Source organism: Thamnophis sirtalis, unplaced genomic scaffold, assembly GCF_051295495.1.
Source record: "Thamnophis sirtalis isolate CommonGarterSnake01/CBP01778 unplaced genomic scaffold, rThaSir2_p1.2 scaffold_3, whole genome shotgun sequence".
In the NCBI taxonomy this organism is placed as follows: Eukaryota; Metazoa; Chordata; class Lepidosauria; order Squamata; family Natricidae; genus Thamnophis; species Thamnophis sirtalis.
This window is the reverse complement of record NW_028261383.1, coordinates 42,543,046-42,560,086: the sequence shown is the minus strand read 5'-3', so window position 1 is coordinate 42,560,086 and position 17,041 is coordinate 42,543,046. Positions and strand designations below refer to the sequence as shown.

General features: G+C 38.4%; 2 protein-coding genes across 20 annotated transcripts in view; one reads left to right on the top strand and one right to left on the bottom strand.

The window, feature by feature from the left end:
• CEP15 (centrosomal protein 15) overlaps positions 1-17,041 on the bottom strand; it is a 431,988-nt gene that overhangs the window by 2,208 nt on the left and 412,739 nt on the right. The gene's annotated exons all lie outside the window — the stretch shown is intronic.
• CADPS (calcium dependent secretion activator) overlaps positions 1-17,041 on the top strand; it is a 434,367-nt gene that overhangs the window by 93,680 nt on the left and 323,646 nt on the right. For all 19 annotated transcript variants that reach the window (XM_087708812.1, XM_087708811.1, XM_087708807.1 and 16 more), the window contains exon 2: positions 2,742-2,855. In XM_087708812.1, the coding sequence (XP_087564938.1) occupies positions 2,742-2,855 (114 nt within the window). The remainder of the gene's footprint in view (positions 1-2,741; positions 2,856-17,041) is intronic.

Below are 17,041 nucleotides of genomic sequence, written 5' to 3'. Positions count from 1 at the left end.
GGGGATTGAAGTGTCATGTTGGGGTTTTTTTTTATGGTGGATTTTTTTTTCTCTTTGTTTTTTGTTACGCACAGTATATAAGTGATTGTATAAAATGAAAATGAAAATGAAATAAATAAAATGTAAAAAAAAAAAAAAAAAGAAAAGAGGCCCTAGGCTATTCCACTTATGAGGCCCTTTCACCTCCCATTTTTAAGTTTGTAAATTGCATGAGAGACAATAAAATACATCATTACTGTGATATATATCAATATATATCAATATATATAGCTGGCCTCTCGACGGAGGGTGGCTCTGCTCTGCGGCAAAGGCAGCGAGGCCAGCCGCCTCCCCTGCTGTTCTCAGCTGACCGGCTCGGCCCCCTCACCCTCACCTGCCTGGCCGCTAGTGGGCTCCGCGTCGATGGGGCCGCTACTGGGAGCGGCCGCGACTCTCGCCCGACCGCCGGTGCCGGGAACATGGGCGGGCTCCCCAACTGCCATGGTGCTGGAACGATCTTAACCAATATATTTTTATGTTTGTTTATTAGTCATATGCGTAGAATTTCTCCTTATTTTTGGTTCAGTGTTTTAGTGTTCATTGTTTTTAGACTAGTGTAATTTTAATTTTGCTAACAATTTGAATGTAGGCCCCTCTTGATCTTGAGTCCCTAGGCTGAAGCCTAGTTAGCCTATAGCAAAATCCGCCCCTGATTAGGTTGGTAATTGTTTTTCATTGGAATCCGTTGGAGATTAATACGTTTGTGAGACTCTGTAATTCAGTTTTCAGGTGGTCTTTGTCGGCTAGGCGTTTGGTTTTATATATTTTGTATTTTTTAGGACAATATAAACCTTGAACACTTAACATCTAAAAATATTTTGTGGAGTTAACAGAAATATTTTCACAATTACAAAGAACCCATCTTCAAAATATTCAGAGCTGGGACATCTTAAAATAGACTATGTCAGTTGGGATAAGTCACAGGTTAAATGCAACAAAAGGAAATTTAAGAAAAAACAGTGAAAGCTTCTAAAATATGACACAAAAATGTTCATTTATGAAAGAGCAGGTTTGGAACTGATATAGATGGAATAAAGAGCAGGGAAATGAATTGAAAATATCAGTTTGTGGCCTGGGAACATAAAACCAAATAATAAATCATGCCTTCAAGTGACAAAAATAAATGAAATCTTTGGAAACCAGATCAGGAAACCTGGCTGGAGGTGCTGTGTCTCCAGGTGCATAGCCTGTAACCATTTCACAGATTTATGAGTGGAATCAGTAGAAAATAGAAGGATCTAGAGGTCTAAAAGGAAATTAAGTATCACACTTCCAAAAAAAAACAACCAGTATCATACTCCCATTTCCACATAAAATATTGTCAAATTGCTGTAATTCATTGTAAAGAGAAAGATGAATATAGTAAGTATGTTTTAAACAAAACCAATAGCGATACTTAGATGTTGCTCTGAATTCAGATAGTTTGGGATGCATTAGTGCACCAACAAAACTTCCCCAAAGCCTGGCAGACACATTTGTGTTCTTGTTCAAACTGAAGGTTTTTATGCACACAATTAAGTAGTTAAGTAGGTCGAATTCTAGTTTGCATACATTTTTTCACTGAATACCAATGCATCTATTAATATGGCTTAAATACTAAAATATTCTTCTAAGTGGAAGTGTGTATAGTCAAATGTCCCTGGATTAACATTTTTAGCATTCAGCACAATCTTAAATGTTATTTCTTTAAAAGGTTCGGAGTAATGAAAATCAGCTTGAAATATGGGAATTGAAAAGCTGTATATTATAGTGACTAATGTATTGGATTTGAACTCAGGAGAGTTCAGGCCAAGTCCCCACTCAACCACTGAGTGATTTTGGCCAATCACTCTCTCTCAGCCCAAAGCCACCCCACCAGAGTTGTTGGAGTAGAGATCAAATAAAATCAGATCAAATGTACCCTAGGTAGGATGTAAATCAGGGGTGAGATCCTACCAGTTTAACAACCAGTTTGCTGAGCTCCCGCTAGCAATAGCAATAGCAGTTAGACTTATATACCGCTTCATAGGGCTTTCAGCCCTCTCTAAGCGGTTTACAGAGTCAGCATATTGCCCCCACAGTCTGGGTCCTCATTTCACCACCTTGGAAGGATGGAAGGCTGAGTCAACCTTGAGCCGGTGAGATTAGAACTGCTGAACTGCAGATAGCAGTCAGCTGAAGTGGCTGCAGTACTGCACTCTAACCGCTGCGCCACCTCGGCTCATGCTACCACACACATGCACAGTTTAGAGAAGACTTATCTTCCAGATTACTGCTTGGGAAGGAAAACAGCCGAGGCGTGGCAATTCACTATGCCGCGGAACTCAGCTGAGAAGATAAAGGTAGGTAAAATGCAGGGGCGGGCAGGCAGGCCCACTTGCTCATGGGAGTCAACCGATTCGCTCCCAGCTGATCTTTGGAGCTACTGGCTTGCCCGAACCGTTCCGAACCAGTAGAATCCCATTCCTGTTGTAAATGTATCCAACATGATTAATTTATAAAAAGTTGTGCATAAAAATTGACTCCACCTTGGTTAAAATTGCTTTGACAACAACCATGGATTTCAACAGTTTTAATCGTTGTGGCATTGTTCCCTACCCAAAGTCAAGGACTGAGATGGGCGGCTATAGAAATTGAATAAATAAATAACTTAGTTTATGGTCAATATTAATATTTCATTTATGTGTTCTAAATATTTGTTTCTTTTTATGATTCTCCCACAGATAAGTAAACAGCAATTGCAGACAGTTAAGGATCGCTTTCAAGCCTTTCTCAATGGAGAAACTCAGATTGTTGCTGATGAAGCCTTTATGAATGCTGTCCAGAGTTATTATGAGGTAAGAAAATGAGCCTGAGATATTTGCCAAGTAGACCATTAGCATTTCTTAATACTGAACTAGCTTGAAGGTAAAGAATGCATCCTTCAGTTCTTGTTGTTTTTGTTGTTAGTTATGCAGTCGTGTCTGACCCATCGCAATCCTATGGACAGCGTTCTTCCAAGCCTTCCTGTCTTCTACCATCCTCTGGAGTCCATTTAAGCTCACACCTATTGCTTCAATGACTCCACCCAGCCACCTCATTCTCTGTCATCCCCTTCTTCTTCTTTTTATAATATTTTTTTTATTTTTGAATGAACACAAACAGACAAAACACAACAAACAAACACCACAAAAATATACCTTGAAATCTGGAGTAGAGCCCTTTCCATCTATCTTCCCTTTCCATGTTCCACTCTTTCCATCTCCAACCACACTCAGTTCACTGTCAGTATCCACAATTATCTTGCCTTTTTGTTCATTTTTCCCTTGCATTTTTAGGACTCTAACCTCCACTTTTTTCATTTGCTGGATATCTTCAATTTTTCCATCGAATTTTACTGCATTATAATCTATATTTTCTAATCTCTTCTTAATTTCCTCTGTTATTTCTAATAATTTTTGAATTTCAAACATAATTTAGGCACAAATATTCATAAAATGGGGTCTAAGAGAACACCATCCTTCGGTCACCTGGATTTTCACTAGAAGTTGAAGATAGAAAACTGACCTAAACATGATTTGACTTTTGATTCATTTGGATTAATACATTATCTCCAATGAGTCTTATCATAGGCTGCCTAGACTCTTTTAAACCCTTTTTGGAAGTGAACCTGGGATATTTTACATGTAAATTCTAGGGCTGACCAATAAGTTCCTATTACTACCCCTGGCACGAATTATATAAACATCCATATGGAAAATGGCCTAATTCACATGGCAGCTGGTGTTATGAGGTTTTTTCCTATGTTACTACAGGACCAGGTATGGGTCTAGAAGTCACAACACCTTTTCCCACTCCTCATAACTTTAAGCAGATTAGCATAATCATTCTCATGAATGGGAACTAGGTTTCCTAAAGCAAAAGAAAGGTCACTAGAACTACAAAAAAATTAGTTACATTGCTGGATTCATGGAATTTCTCCTCTCAATGAAATCTTGCTGTGCCAGGAAAAGAGGTACAGGTTCTTCTAAGCTTAATAAAAGGTTTCATTAATGTAACTATTTATAACAAAGTCTGCATCCAAATTTTATTGTATTCGTTTTACTACAAACACAGTTAATTGAGAAAAGATTGAGTCCAGTGTTTGATCGGGGCTGAAACGCAGCCTTTTAAGGAATAGGATTGTTCCTTAAGAATGGGGGGGGGGAAATAAAATTACTGTGAATGCCTCTATGGGAGACTTTGGGGATTTTTCCTTTTGAGAAACTCATGGTGGGCTAAATGCTGGTTGCAAACTAAATCTGGCTACTGTTCATAACTTCTCTCTCAAAATAATCATGGAGTGGTTTGAGAATTGCATTTAATGGCCAAGGGATCTCTTCCAATTTTTTTCATTGGCATTTTAAAGGGCTAACATTTTTATAAGAGTGTCAAGTTATTTTTGTTTTTTAAAGATTATTTTCCTTCTCTTGAACTTTTAAAAGTTTTTTTCAATGGGAATATATCCCTTGGACACCTTATTTATTTTTAAGAGTAAGCACAGTTCCTGTCCATTTCATCTGATTTTCAGATATGTTGTTTGCTGCTGGGGCCTCCTCCTTTGATACTTACAAAAAAATGCCAGAGCAAAAATCTGCTAAATACATAATGCAATGAAACACAATTTTGAGAACTAAATTCTTCTCTCCTCTCCCTCTCCCTCTCCTTCTCTCTCTTTTCCTCTTCCTCTCCCCTCTTCAATCTTCTCTCTCTCCACTCTTGTCTATCCTCTTTCCTTGTCTCCTCTGAATGAGAAAAGTCTGGCATCAGAGTTTCATGATGTTGTTTCTCCTAGAACTGTATCAGATGATGGGGAATTTTTATTGACCTCCAAAATAAATGTATGTAATGAGTTCGATAGGCCCTCAAAGCTGGAAGGGCTTATGATCAATATTGTCACACCATATTATGAAGCGGATAACCTCTTGATCAATAACTGGATAGGCCATCCAAACCTTAGTGGGACGCCTGTTTTGCAGATCAATGATCTCAAGTAAAAAGATCAATATGCAAGTGCCATAAAAAGCATTTCCTGCAGTTGATGAAATAATATGAACTGATACTTTACTTCTTTCCCACTAATAAACAGATTGACCCAGATTCAATACACAAGAAATACTGGAAGCTGGGACAATTAGTTAGGTTTTTTTTTAATACACCCCTTCAGTAACTGGTGGGAGACTTTTATTTTACAAAAAGAAAGTTTACAAATAAAAAAACCCCAAAGGAATTGAAAATAATAAATGTCTTCAACTAGTTTAGAAATTAATCTTAATATGAAGATTTTAACAAGAGTCACTTATTGAGATGAGCAACTATACAAATTGAATAAACAAACAAATAATAAATAAAATAAGTTTTCTAATTTATCTAAGCTTTTTGTCTACACTATATTCTTCAAAGCCCAACTTCATTATATTCTTATATCTTACCTTCTACCGTGTTTCCCCAAAAATAAGAACTTATAAGAATAAGTGTCTTATTTTGGGGGAGGTCTTATTATTTTTGAGGTGTAGGAAGCAGTGAGCTTGGTCAGCTCACGGCTTCTGTTGTGTTGCAATATTTTCAGGGAGGGCTTATTTTTGGAGGAGGGTTTATTTTAGCACATGCGCTCAAAATCCCAATTTGGCTTATTATCCATGGAGGTCTTATTTTCAGGCAAATGGTATATATGTGATGCAGTTGTTCTATATTTTAGTTAACTTGATCCCTGTATCTCTCTTATCACTTTTTGTCTTTTTATGCTGCCTTTTCTACTTTGCTATCTCCTAACTTTTTTTAAGGTTCTGTTTTCTATTTCTCTTCTGCCAATTTTTTTACTTTTTCTTCACTTCCTGATTCTTCTCTTCTTTCAAATCTTAGCATCATCTGAAGGAAACAGCTTTCCTTATAACAGGTTTGAGGGGAGGAAATAAATGCCTGTTCCTCAGTTGCTGCCTCTTTTAGCATTTTGCATTTCTCATCAAGATTGTCTATCTTCCAGTTTGCCTCTTCATTTGACTCCTGGGCTTTAACTCTGTTTATTCATCTTAATCTTAATCAGGTTAGAACTCCCATGTAACCAACTTATCTTCCCTCCTGATAAAAGGAACATATTCACAGGCCACTTATTCTGGAATACTTTCATTGGAACAATTCCAGGGAAGGAATTTGAAGATACAAAGAATCAGTATCTAAAGATGCCTCTCAGCCAGTTTATATTGGCTTAGAATCTTGTTTTACCAACTAGCCAACTATTGAAAGGCAATAAAAAGACTAAGACGGAACTGGGGAAGTATGTATCCTCCATTACTTAGTCATTAAATTATTTTGTGCCATTTTCTCATTTCAGAGGTCAGATATTTCAATTAGGAGATGCTATTTTCCAATTATATATCTTCGTTAAAGGAATAAATATTTTGGCATTTAATTAGACTGTAAAGACATCTTCTGCATGCTAATTCATTTGTGCCACTGATCATCCTAGCATCCCACACTGTTTACAAGTTGTCAAAAGGCTCATCTTACATTGGATGGGTTCATATCACTTCAAAGTTTTCAACACAGAGATGCAAGAAGGTTTGCACCTTCAGTGTGAAATGACCCCTGTCCTATATATGTCAGGGATGTGCAGGGAGTTGAATTTCTTTGAAGATGTCAAACCCAAGTTTACAGAAGTGATAGCTATGCCTTTTATTGACATAGGAAGTCATACAGAGTTAGTAGTTAATCTATATAATCTAGCACTAATCAATCCTTTAGTAACCAAGGGCTGCCCTCTGCATATTTGAACAGTTGCAAAATGGATGGAATTATGTCATAGATCTGTTAAGAGGTCTGTTACATTAGCTGTGATGTGTTAAAAAATTCATTCTACTTCCTGCCTCAAAAGAGCAGTAAACATTGTTGGTTTTTAGATATTCTGAGCCCAAAGAAAAAATGCAGAGGCCATATATGACCTTAGTTCAGTGTTGGTGAACCTTTTTGGCACCGAGTGCTGAAATGGGAGCGTGCATGTAGGAGCACCAGAAACTGGAAGAGCCGTGGTCTTCCTGTCTCTGGCATGCATGTGTCCTAGGGAGTTGCTCTTCCAATTTCCAGCGCTCCGTCACATATAAAACCCACCTCGCTGGCACACATGTGTGTGCCGGAACCCAGAAGAGCAACGGGCAATAGGTTCACCATCATGGCCTTAGGTTATCAACTCTGGATCAACTCCATTTTGTCAGTGACAAAATTAGTGGACCAGAGGAATGCCGTTGATATAGTTTACTTGGTCTTCAGTAAGTCATTTGACAAGGTAGACCATAACCTACTACTAAATAAAGTAGAAGAATGTGGGTTGGACAGCATCACCACCAGATGGATTCGTAACTGGCTGACCAACCGCACTCAACATGTAGTCCTCAATGGAACTGCTTCTATAAGAAGTATGGAGTGGAGTACCCCAAGGCTCTGTTTTGGGCCCAGTACTCTTCAACATCTTCATCAATGATTTGGATGAGGGAATAAATGGGGAACTCATCAAATTTGCAGATGACACCAAGCTGGCAGGAATAGCCAACACTCCAGAAGACAGGCTTAAGATACAGAAGGATCTTGACAAACTTGAACATTGGGCACTATCTAATAAAATGAAATTCAGTGGTGAAAAGAGTAAGGTTCTACATTTAGGCAAGAAAAACAAAATGCACAGGTACAGTATAGGTGGTCCTTGCTCAATAGTAGTAACTGTGAGAGGGATCTTGGAGTCCTAGCAGACAACCATTTAAATATGAGCCAGCAGTGTGCAGCAGCTGCCAAAAAAAAACCAACACAGTTCTAGGCTACATAAACAGAGGGATAGAATCAAGATCACGTGAAGTGTTTATACCACTTTATAATGCCTTGGTAATGCCACACCTGGAATACTGCATTCAGTTTTGGTCGCCACGATGTAGAAAAGATGTGGAGACACTAGAAAGAGTGCAGAGAAGAGTAACAAAGATGATTAGGGCTTTGGAGGCTAAAACATATGAAGAACGGTTGCAGGAACTGGGTATGTCTAGTTTAATAGAAAGAAGGACTAGGGGAGACATGATAGCAGTGTTCCAATATCTCGGGTTGCCACAAAGAAGAGGGAGTCAAACTATTCTTCAGGGCACCCGAGGGTAGAACAAGAAGCAATGGGTAGAAACTAATCAAGGAGAGAAGCAATTTAGAACTGAGGAGAAATTTCCTGACAGTTAGAACAATTAATCAGTGGAACAGCTTGCCTCCAGAAGTTGTGAATGCCCCAACACTAGAAGTCTTTGGATAGCTATTTTTCTGAAATGGTATAGGGTTTATTGCCTAGGTAGTGGGTTGGACCAGAAGACCTCCAAGGTCACTTCCAACTCTGCTGTATTGTATTGTATTGTCCACACTGCTTTATCATGGATCCCAAGCTATTATTTAGATTTTGTGGCCTAACAGTCCATACCTCAATTTTAATAGCTTTGTAATCTGTTTTTCCCCTATGGCTTTTGATGCAGTTTGTGGGTGAGGTCTTGGATAATATTGCTCTGCCTAAATTCTGATTGTCATCAAGTACTAGAGTAAATAAAACAAGGAGGCCAGGATAGAAACTGACTTCGAACATAAAATAACTAAATACAATTATATGCAATGATAAAACGGAATAACTGGAGAAAGACATAGAAATCAATTCCCAACATCTTCAAAGGAATAAAATTCACAAAGGAAGAAGAAAACAGAAGTCCACATTAGCAAAGGAAACAAAGGCAATTTGCCATATATATAAATAACAACTCAACCTCTCACAAGAGGAACATTATTCAGACAAGCAAAAACTCACTGCAACAACCCAGAACACCAGAAAAAGGAAATAGTCTTCCTATACAACATCTTGCAACAAAGTGGATACTCATGAAAAAATACAACCAATACAAGCTATGAAAATGACAACACAGTCATATATCCAAAACTTCTAAGCAACAACCCAAAAACTATTACAATCTTACATTTTAAGTAAACCAAAAGATCTGGTAGCCCAAGAATTAAAATCAGGAGTCATCTACAACATAAAGTGTAAGGACCGCCACTGTGTAGGACAGACAGGCAGACTAGCAGAATACATTCATAAAAACCAAATAGCAGTTCAGAAGACACAGTGAAAACTCCTTAAACTTCACAATAGATAATTTAATCACAGTTTTAGCTGGGAAACTGTGAGCATCCTAAACCAAGCTAAATCCCAAAATACCAAGTAATTCCTGGAAGCTTGGTATTCAAACAAATCAGACATCAGCAGGTACATAGTGATAAACAACATTTATACACCATTCACGAGAGACAATAAAAAAATTAAAAAGGAAACAAAAACACCCGAACGTCTCCTCGCCAGCAATCAACATCTAGAGAAACAGAAATGAGCACCAGAATTAACAGCAGACAAACAATCAAGCAGAACACAATGGCCTAATCAAGGAACTGCTTGTCTTATTATTTTTGTCTTCTGTAATTGTAAATGTCCTGGTTTAACGGAAATTCTTGGAGATATTTTCAAAGCTGCTTCTGATCCAGTGTCACCCCAAAATCTTTTAAAATGGACATTTCCAAAACCGAACTGTGATCTTCCACCTGCAAAGCAGCTGCACACAGTTGGAATTTCATCTTCTCATTAGCGAGACAGATTTTTCTCCCTTTAATGGGAAAAACTGTGAGAATCCACATGGGATTTTGTTGCATGCTAAGATTTGCACCCGTCACAGCCTATATGTCATCTATGCAACTGTTTACCTGAATCAGCTGATGTGCTTGGCATACTTTACTTACTTCTTGCCTGCTGCAAACGTACTGTTGAATGCTGCTGTGCATGAAGGGTAACCAATGTGAGTTGAAAGTCTATGGAAGCAAATCTCTCAATCATGTCCTTTCAAAAACTTTTATTTCGGTGGTTAGAAATCATGCAGGGAGATTCCATTGTCCATACAATAGAAGGATAAGATGAAACTTTCTCCCCACTTGCTTGTACGGTGACAGTGTGAATCCTCTTGCTATTTTTTTCCCCCTTTCTGTCATCTTGCAATTTGTTATTTCTCTGTGAATAGAAATCTCTTCTACCAGTGGAAGGCACAGTCAAGAAAAGTGATTAGCTTTTACAGATTTGAGACTCTCAGTGGAGTGCAAAAATCTGTCACATTTTAAGAGCATCCTTTTAAAAAAATTATTGAAGTTTATTGTATGATAAATATCCAAAAAGTTAAGAATGTTAAAAAGAAAGATTTAAAAAATGAGATAAAAAAGAAACTTTAAAAAGTAGTAACGTCTGAGTTTTTTCAATGCAGTAGCATACAAAGAGAATTATATGCTCAACCTTTTACTTTACATTTCTAAATATTTCAAACCATTTCTGTAACAACAAAATCATTCTAATCATCCAGACCTAAAGTTAGAGTTTCATTTTTTTTCAGTTTCAAGTACAAAATACAGAAGTGGTTTCCAAATAGAAATAAAATTAGATTAATCCTTCTCTTTAATTAAATCTCTGCCAACGCTGTCACCTTACCATCCATTCTTCCATTTCGATAATTGTATCTTTCCATCTTTCTGCATATAAGATTCTCACCACTGTTAATATATTTAGTAATAAAGTTCTAAATTTTCTTCGTTTGGAGGCGTGCCTGCTGGTTCTGCAACCCAGGCCTGAATTCCACTACCGGTTCGGCTGAACCGGGAGCAACCCACCTCTGATTTGAAGTTTCTGGGTGGTCTTCAAGAGCAACTCCATGTAAAATTTATCTACATATTCCCTATCCAGCTGTTTCTGAGCATGCTTTATCCATACCTTCCTGAATATTCAGATAGCCATGGTGACACAGTGGTTAGAATGCAGTACTGCAGGCTACATCTGCTGACTGCCAACTGCCTGAGTTTCACCAGCTCAAGGTTCACTCAGCCTTCCAGCCTTCTGAGGTCAGTAAAATGAGGACCCAGATTTAGGAGTGGGGGCTATATGCTACGCTGTAAAACTGCTTAGAGAGGTCTGTAAAATACTGAAGAGCCTAAGCATAAGTGCTATTGCTATAGAGCAGTGGTCACCAACTGGTGGTCCATGAGAAAATTTTGGTGGTCTACAAAAAAATTATTTGCATTTTTTATATTGCACTAAATACTATTTATCTTTTTTTTCAAAAAAACGATATTAGTGGTCCATGGGATTTAAAAATTATGAATTTAATGGTCCCTGAGGGCCGAAAGGTTGATGACCCCTGCTATGGAGTAATATTCTAAACCGTTTAACTTGCTAACAGTCCTTATTTTCTTCTGCTAAATAGGTAAATGCATCTATCTTGTTACTTCTGTTAATGTGGTTTGGTTTGTGGCTGCCTTTTCTTTGCCTCCATTTCATCTGCTTTGAGTAGTGTTCAATAGTCCCCATTTCCCCATGGGGGAAAAATCCCAGGAGTGGTCTCCCTATATTGAAGGAGAGGGAATTGGAAATTTCCACATTCTTTAAAAATGTATGGGGAGAACAAGCCCTTGCACAATTTCTGCAAGTTTGGCAGAATTCTTTCTTGCAAAATCCTCTTTGATTTTTACTTAGATCTCTGACATACCACATTCAGAAGATAAGAGAACAAAATAGTGTTTGAGAAGGTGAATGGAGTCTGATTTTTTTAGAAAAGAAAAAATAGTGGCTCCAAAGATGATTCCAGATGTTATGGGATCCTCTGCATTGGACACTGGGAAGGGCTTTATAAGGGCTTTATTTTATTGATGTATATATTAAAGCCCAATTGAATATTAGAAGTTTAATTCTGATTATTCAATCTAACTCTGAAGTATTATTTCTTGGATCACCTTTGCCACGTTCTGCCACTTATAACCATGAACTAAATTATTTCCAATCACTGACGGGTTATAATTATTGCAAAAATATGAACTAGTCTTTTAAACATGACAGCTTGCTTGGCCCCTGCTTCTATCCCTCGTTCTGATTTATTAAAGATCAGTGATTTAAACCCAGCTTCATCATTCAAGCTCGATAGAGTTTTGGCTTGGTCAAAGGCAACTAAGTACTGTTAATTTATTTTGAATATGTGTCATATTTTGGACACATTATGGTGTATCTATGGGAAAGATGACATTACTAGGCAAGATGGGCAGAAGAGGAAGAAGTGGCTGGCAGCATATGAGGCAAATAGATAAAGAATTGGAAGCCCCAGAAATGCAACTGCAAGAATTGCATAATGCAGCAAGAGACAAGCCCGTTTGGAGATCTTTTATCCACTGAGTCACCAGGAATTAGCTGACTCAGCTGAGCATAACAATATTAAAAATTCTCTGTTAAAAATTCCACTGCTGATATTTTATAAGTGAAAATACAGAGATTGAAGAAATGTATTTATTTATTCTCCACATTCCTGGACTGCCCATCTACCTCAAAGTATTTGTATTTGCACTAAATTGCAGTTAGTACAACTATAAAAAGGGAAGGAAACTTATTTCCACTTTTGTTCCTCTTGTTAAATGATTGTGATTCTCAATGTACATAAAAAGGGGAGCAAAGCTTTGTTCACGTGGCTGTGGCCCCCATCTTAAACTTTTGTGGGATCCTCCTTTCCATTGGGATGCCCTCCAGTGGAGTCAAGTAGCACACATACAGTACCTCTATACTATGAGATAGTAATGCCCTCATAAATACACTTTGTATCTGATACCTGAAAAGGTATGTAGCTCCCATTACTTGCCCCAGCTTATGGGCTGGGGTTACCAGGGAGAGGGGGTTGGGTCACATATTGATATCTATGATTACAAACGCTTTTGCCTCAGATCTTGCTTTGCCTAGCCACTATCTACTCATGACCAGTAAAAGAACTCTTAATTCTGCAAAATGGAGTTGTGTGGTTTCTTTCTTGGTTACTGAGTGAAGCAGCCCTGACACAGACAGACCAATATATATATATATATATATATATATATATATATATATATATATATGTATGTATGTATGTATGTATGTATGTAGGTAGGTAGGTAGGTAGGTAGGTAGGTAGGTAGGTAGGTAGGTAGGTAGGTAGGTAGGTAGGTAGGTAGGTAGGTAGGTAGGTAGGTAGGTAGGTAGATAGATAGATAGATAGATAGATAGATAGATAGATAGATAGATAGATAGATAGATAGATAGATAGATAAAATGAGATTGTACCTCTAAAAAGACACAAATAAAAACAAGAATTTCTTTGAACATTTCAGATAGATTCAGGATATGAAGAAGTCATGTGCTTATAAGCTCTGGAAGAACCTCTCCATAGTACCTGAGGACAGGACAAAAAGCAGTGGGTGGAAACTCATCAGTGGGAGATCCAACCTGAAAATAAGGAGGAATTTCATGACACTGAGAAGGATTAAACAATGGAAAAATGTGCCTCTCAGAGTTGTGGGTGCTCCATCACTGGAGATTTTAAAGAAAAAAATTGGACAACGATTTGTCCAGGATGGTATAAGGATTCCTGCCTTGGGTGAAAGGGAATGTACTAAAGCAGGGCTGTGAAACTCCTGGCCCATGGGCCAGATGAGTCACGTGCTGGCCATGCCCGCACCTGATTTAGCGAAGGGGAAAAAAGTCCCAATACATCGCATGATGCAGCCATGATGACATGAGTTTGACACTCCTGTACTGGAGGATCTCCAAAGTCCATTCCAGCCCTATGCTTCTATGAAGGCATTTAAGGTTTCCATGAACTTCACTTCATTTGATAGAAAAGGGCCATGCCATGCTTTATTTCCTCTATGGACAATGTTCATCTTCCAGGTGAACATCTCTCTTTCATATTTTACATTGGCTTGGTTTTTTTTTTCCACACTGTTGTTGCAAAAAAGGTCATTGTTGACAAGTGAGTCCTAGGGAGGTGGGGGAAAAAAAACATGATTTCTTCCTCTTCCCAAAGTAGCTCATAGTGTCAAGTGCCTTTTCATCCCCCGAATCTGACCTGTGCTTCTTACTGTGCCATGCTTGTGAGTGGTGATAAAAAGAGATCCTGAGGATAGCAGGAAACACAGATTGCCTTTCTCACACCAGATGCAGCCAAGTAACAAGGATCTGAACTGTGTTTGCTTCTGAAATAGCACCCTGTCATTCACGGCAATATTTTTTTTTAATTAAACATTGCCACAATGCCCTTCACTGGTCAAAGTGTATTGGAAAATTTATTCTGCTGTATATGGGTAGTCCCAACCTGTTTCACAATGGCATGAGGTTAATTGTTTAGTAATATATCTTTCTTACAACATACTGTATTTTTGTCTGCCTAGCTGCGAGGTATTTCAGTATTTACTGAAATGAACATAGTGTAGTTATCCAAACTTTTGGGATAAGAGGATACTCAATAAAAAATAGAATTTGGGAAACAACAGGGATTGGGGCAGGGGGGACACATTATTTTAACGGGGTGACATTCAGGATCTCACTGTCTTGGATTGTTCATAAACTTTGGAAAAATATGTTAAATGGCTCAAAACTGTGGTCATTGAGGTAAAGGACCAATCATGTCCAACTCTGGAGGGTGGTGCTCATTATCTGTTTCTTAGCTGAGGGAGACAGCGTTGTCCAAAGATGTTTCTGTGGTCATGTGGCCAGCATGACTATATGCTAAGATATATGGAACATTGTTACCTTCCCACTGAAATGGTACCTATTTATATACTTGCTTTCGAACTGCTAGGTGAGCAGGATCTGGGGCAAATAATGGGACCTCACCCTGTCCTGTTGTGCTCGGATCTTGAACCAAGGCTGTCAGCTTTCCAGATGACAATAGCAAAGGCACTTAGACTTATATACCACTTTGCAGTGCTTTACAGTCCTCTCTAAGTGGATTGCAGAGTCAGAATATTGCCCCCAACAATCTGGGTCCTTAATTTACTGACCTTGGAAGGATGAGCCCAATTTGAGCCGGTGAGAATCAAACTGCCAAACTGCTGGCAGGCGGCAATCAGCAGAAGTAGCAATACTGTATTGTAACCATTGCACCACCAGGCTCTGACAAGTTCAACATTTTTAACTGCTGAGCCATCATTCATTCTCTCTCTCTCTCTCTCTCTCTCTCTCTCTCTCTCTCTCTCTCTCTCTCTCTCTCTCTCTCTCTCTCTCTCTCTCTCTCTCTCTCTCTCTCTCTCTCTCTCTCTCTCTCACACACACACACACACACACACACACACACACACACACACAATTATTTTAATTTCATGGAAGAAACTTTATGCATCCAGCCTACTTTTCAATGAGCAAATGGCAGGGACAGCTGAAGGAAAGACTTCAACCCTGTTGCTTGGGGACCGCTACTCCCATCCAGCTGGCTTCTTTTCCATGGCTACAGGGCTATTTCACTATCTAATGAAGAATTAGGATATTTTTTTTCAAGCAGTGTACAATCCTGATTCCTCCATCCATGAACAGAAGGAGTCTTATTGGCATAGGCTGTGAAAAGAGTAAAGAGCCAATGTAAGTCTTAAGGAAGATACGAAATAAAATATGAGCAATTAATTCATTGGTGTGTGCAGGGGGAATGAGGGTGCAAACAAGGAAAAGTGTCATCATACAAAGGCCACACCTTCTATCAGACACCAGCGCTTATTTTATGGCATTGCCACATGTATGTTGTCCTTTTAGCATCCTGGTGATTTGCTGCAGATGCCACTGAGTTAGCTGCCTAAAATAGATACCTGCTTAGTTATAATACAATTATATAATGGTTAACTTACACCTGTACTGCTATGGTATTTTGGGATTATATTTGTACCTTTTGAAACTTATATTGTACTGACCTTGGAACACAATCAAGAAGGGTTAAAGAAGAAACTCTTTCTGGAAATCATAGACCCATGAATGAAAGCTAGTTAAACACAGCTCATAACAGAAAATGAAGGAAGCCCATTTTCAATCCCATACATGGATGTAATAGAATGGATAGCGTGATATTTGTCTGACTATAGGGAAGTAGTTTTCCTAGCAACATCAGTTAAATGGTTAGCCATTGTCTCCCTTTAGGATATGTTCTGATTGCACAGTCTAGTTTGCAGTTTTGGGCTCTCCTGATACCCTTCATTCTGAGCACTAATTCATGTCTGAACCTGACTTAAATTAGCTTTTTCAAAAAACTAGCCAAGCTAGGGATGCCCATTTGTCCCATAAAACTGAGATTGAGCACTGGGAGAAACAGCACATAATTTCATTACCACGGAATATGACATTCTTCGAACGAGAATTCAAAATATGATCAATTTGCATCCAATGCATAGAAATGGGTATTTGCGACCAGAGCTCATTTCCATTGCAAAATAGATTGAATTTCTGCATGAAATGTGGAGAATGGTCTAAAACCAAAATAATAAAGCCCCTGAAACCTTTAGAAACATGTTTCTTTTCTTCAAATGTTCAGAATTTGATAGGGTTCTCAGACCTTATTCTCCTGTTCTATTTGAACCTACATATAGAGGATATTCTCTGCTATTGAACTGTGGTATGACAAAGGATCAAAGTTAACTTACAGTACATAAGATTATCTCTACAAAACTGGAATAAGACTATCGTATAAAATATTACTTCCCTCCCCCCACCCCATCTAAAACATTGACAATGTACACTTCATGCTCCATTATTCCACAAACAATCTCACCAACAAATTCCCAGATTGCAATGTCACATATAGTTGGTGGCAATAGAATGGAATGGAATGGGATGGAATGGGATGGAATGGGATGGAATGGGATGGGATGGGATGGAATGGAATAGAATAGAATTGGAAGGGACCTTGGAGGTCTTCTAGTCCAACCCCATGCTTAGGGAGGAAACCCTATACCATTTCAGACAAATCGTTATCCAATCTCTTCATAAAAGTTTCCAGTGCTGGAGCATTCACAACGTCTGAAGGTTCCACTAATTAATTGTTCTAATTGCCAAGAAATGTCTTCTTAATTCTAGGTTGTGTCTCTCCTTGATTACAGTAGTTTTCACCCATTGCTTCCTATCCTGCCCTCAGGTGCTTTG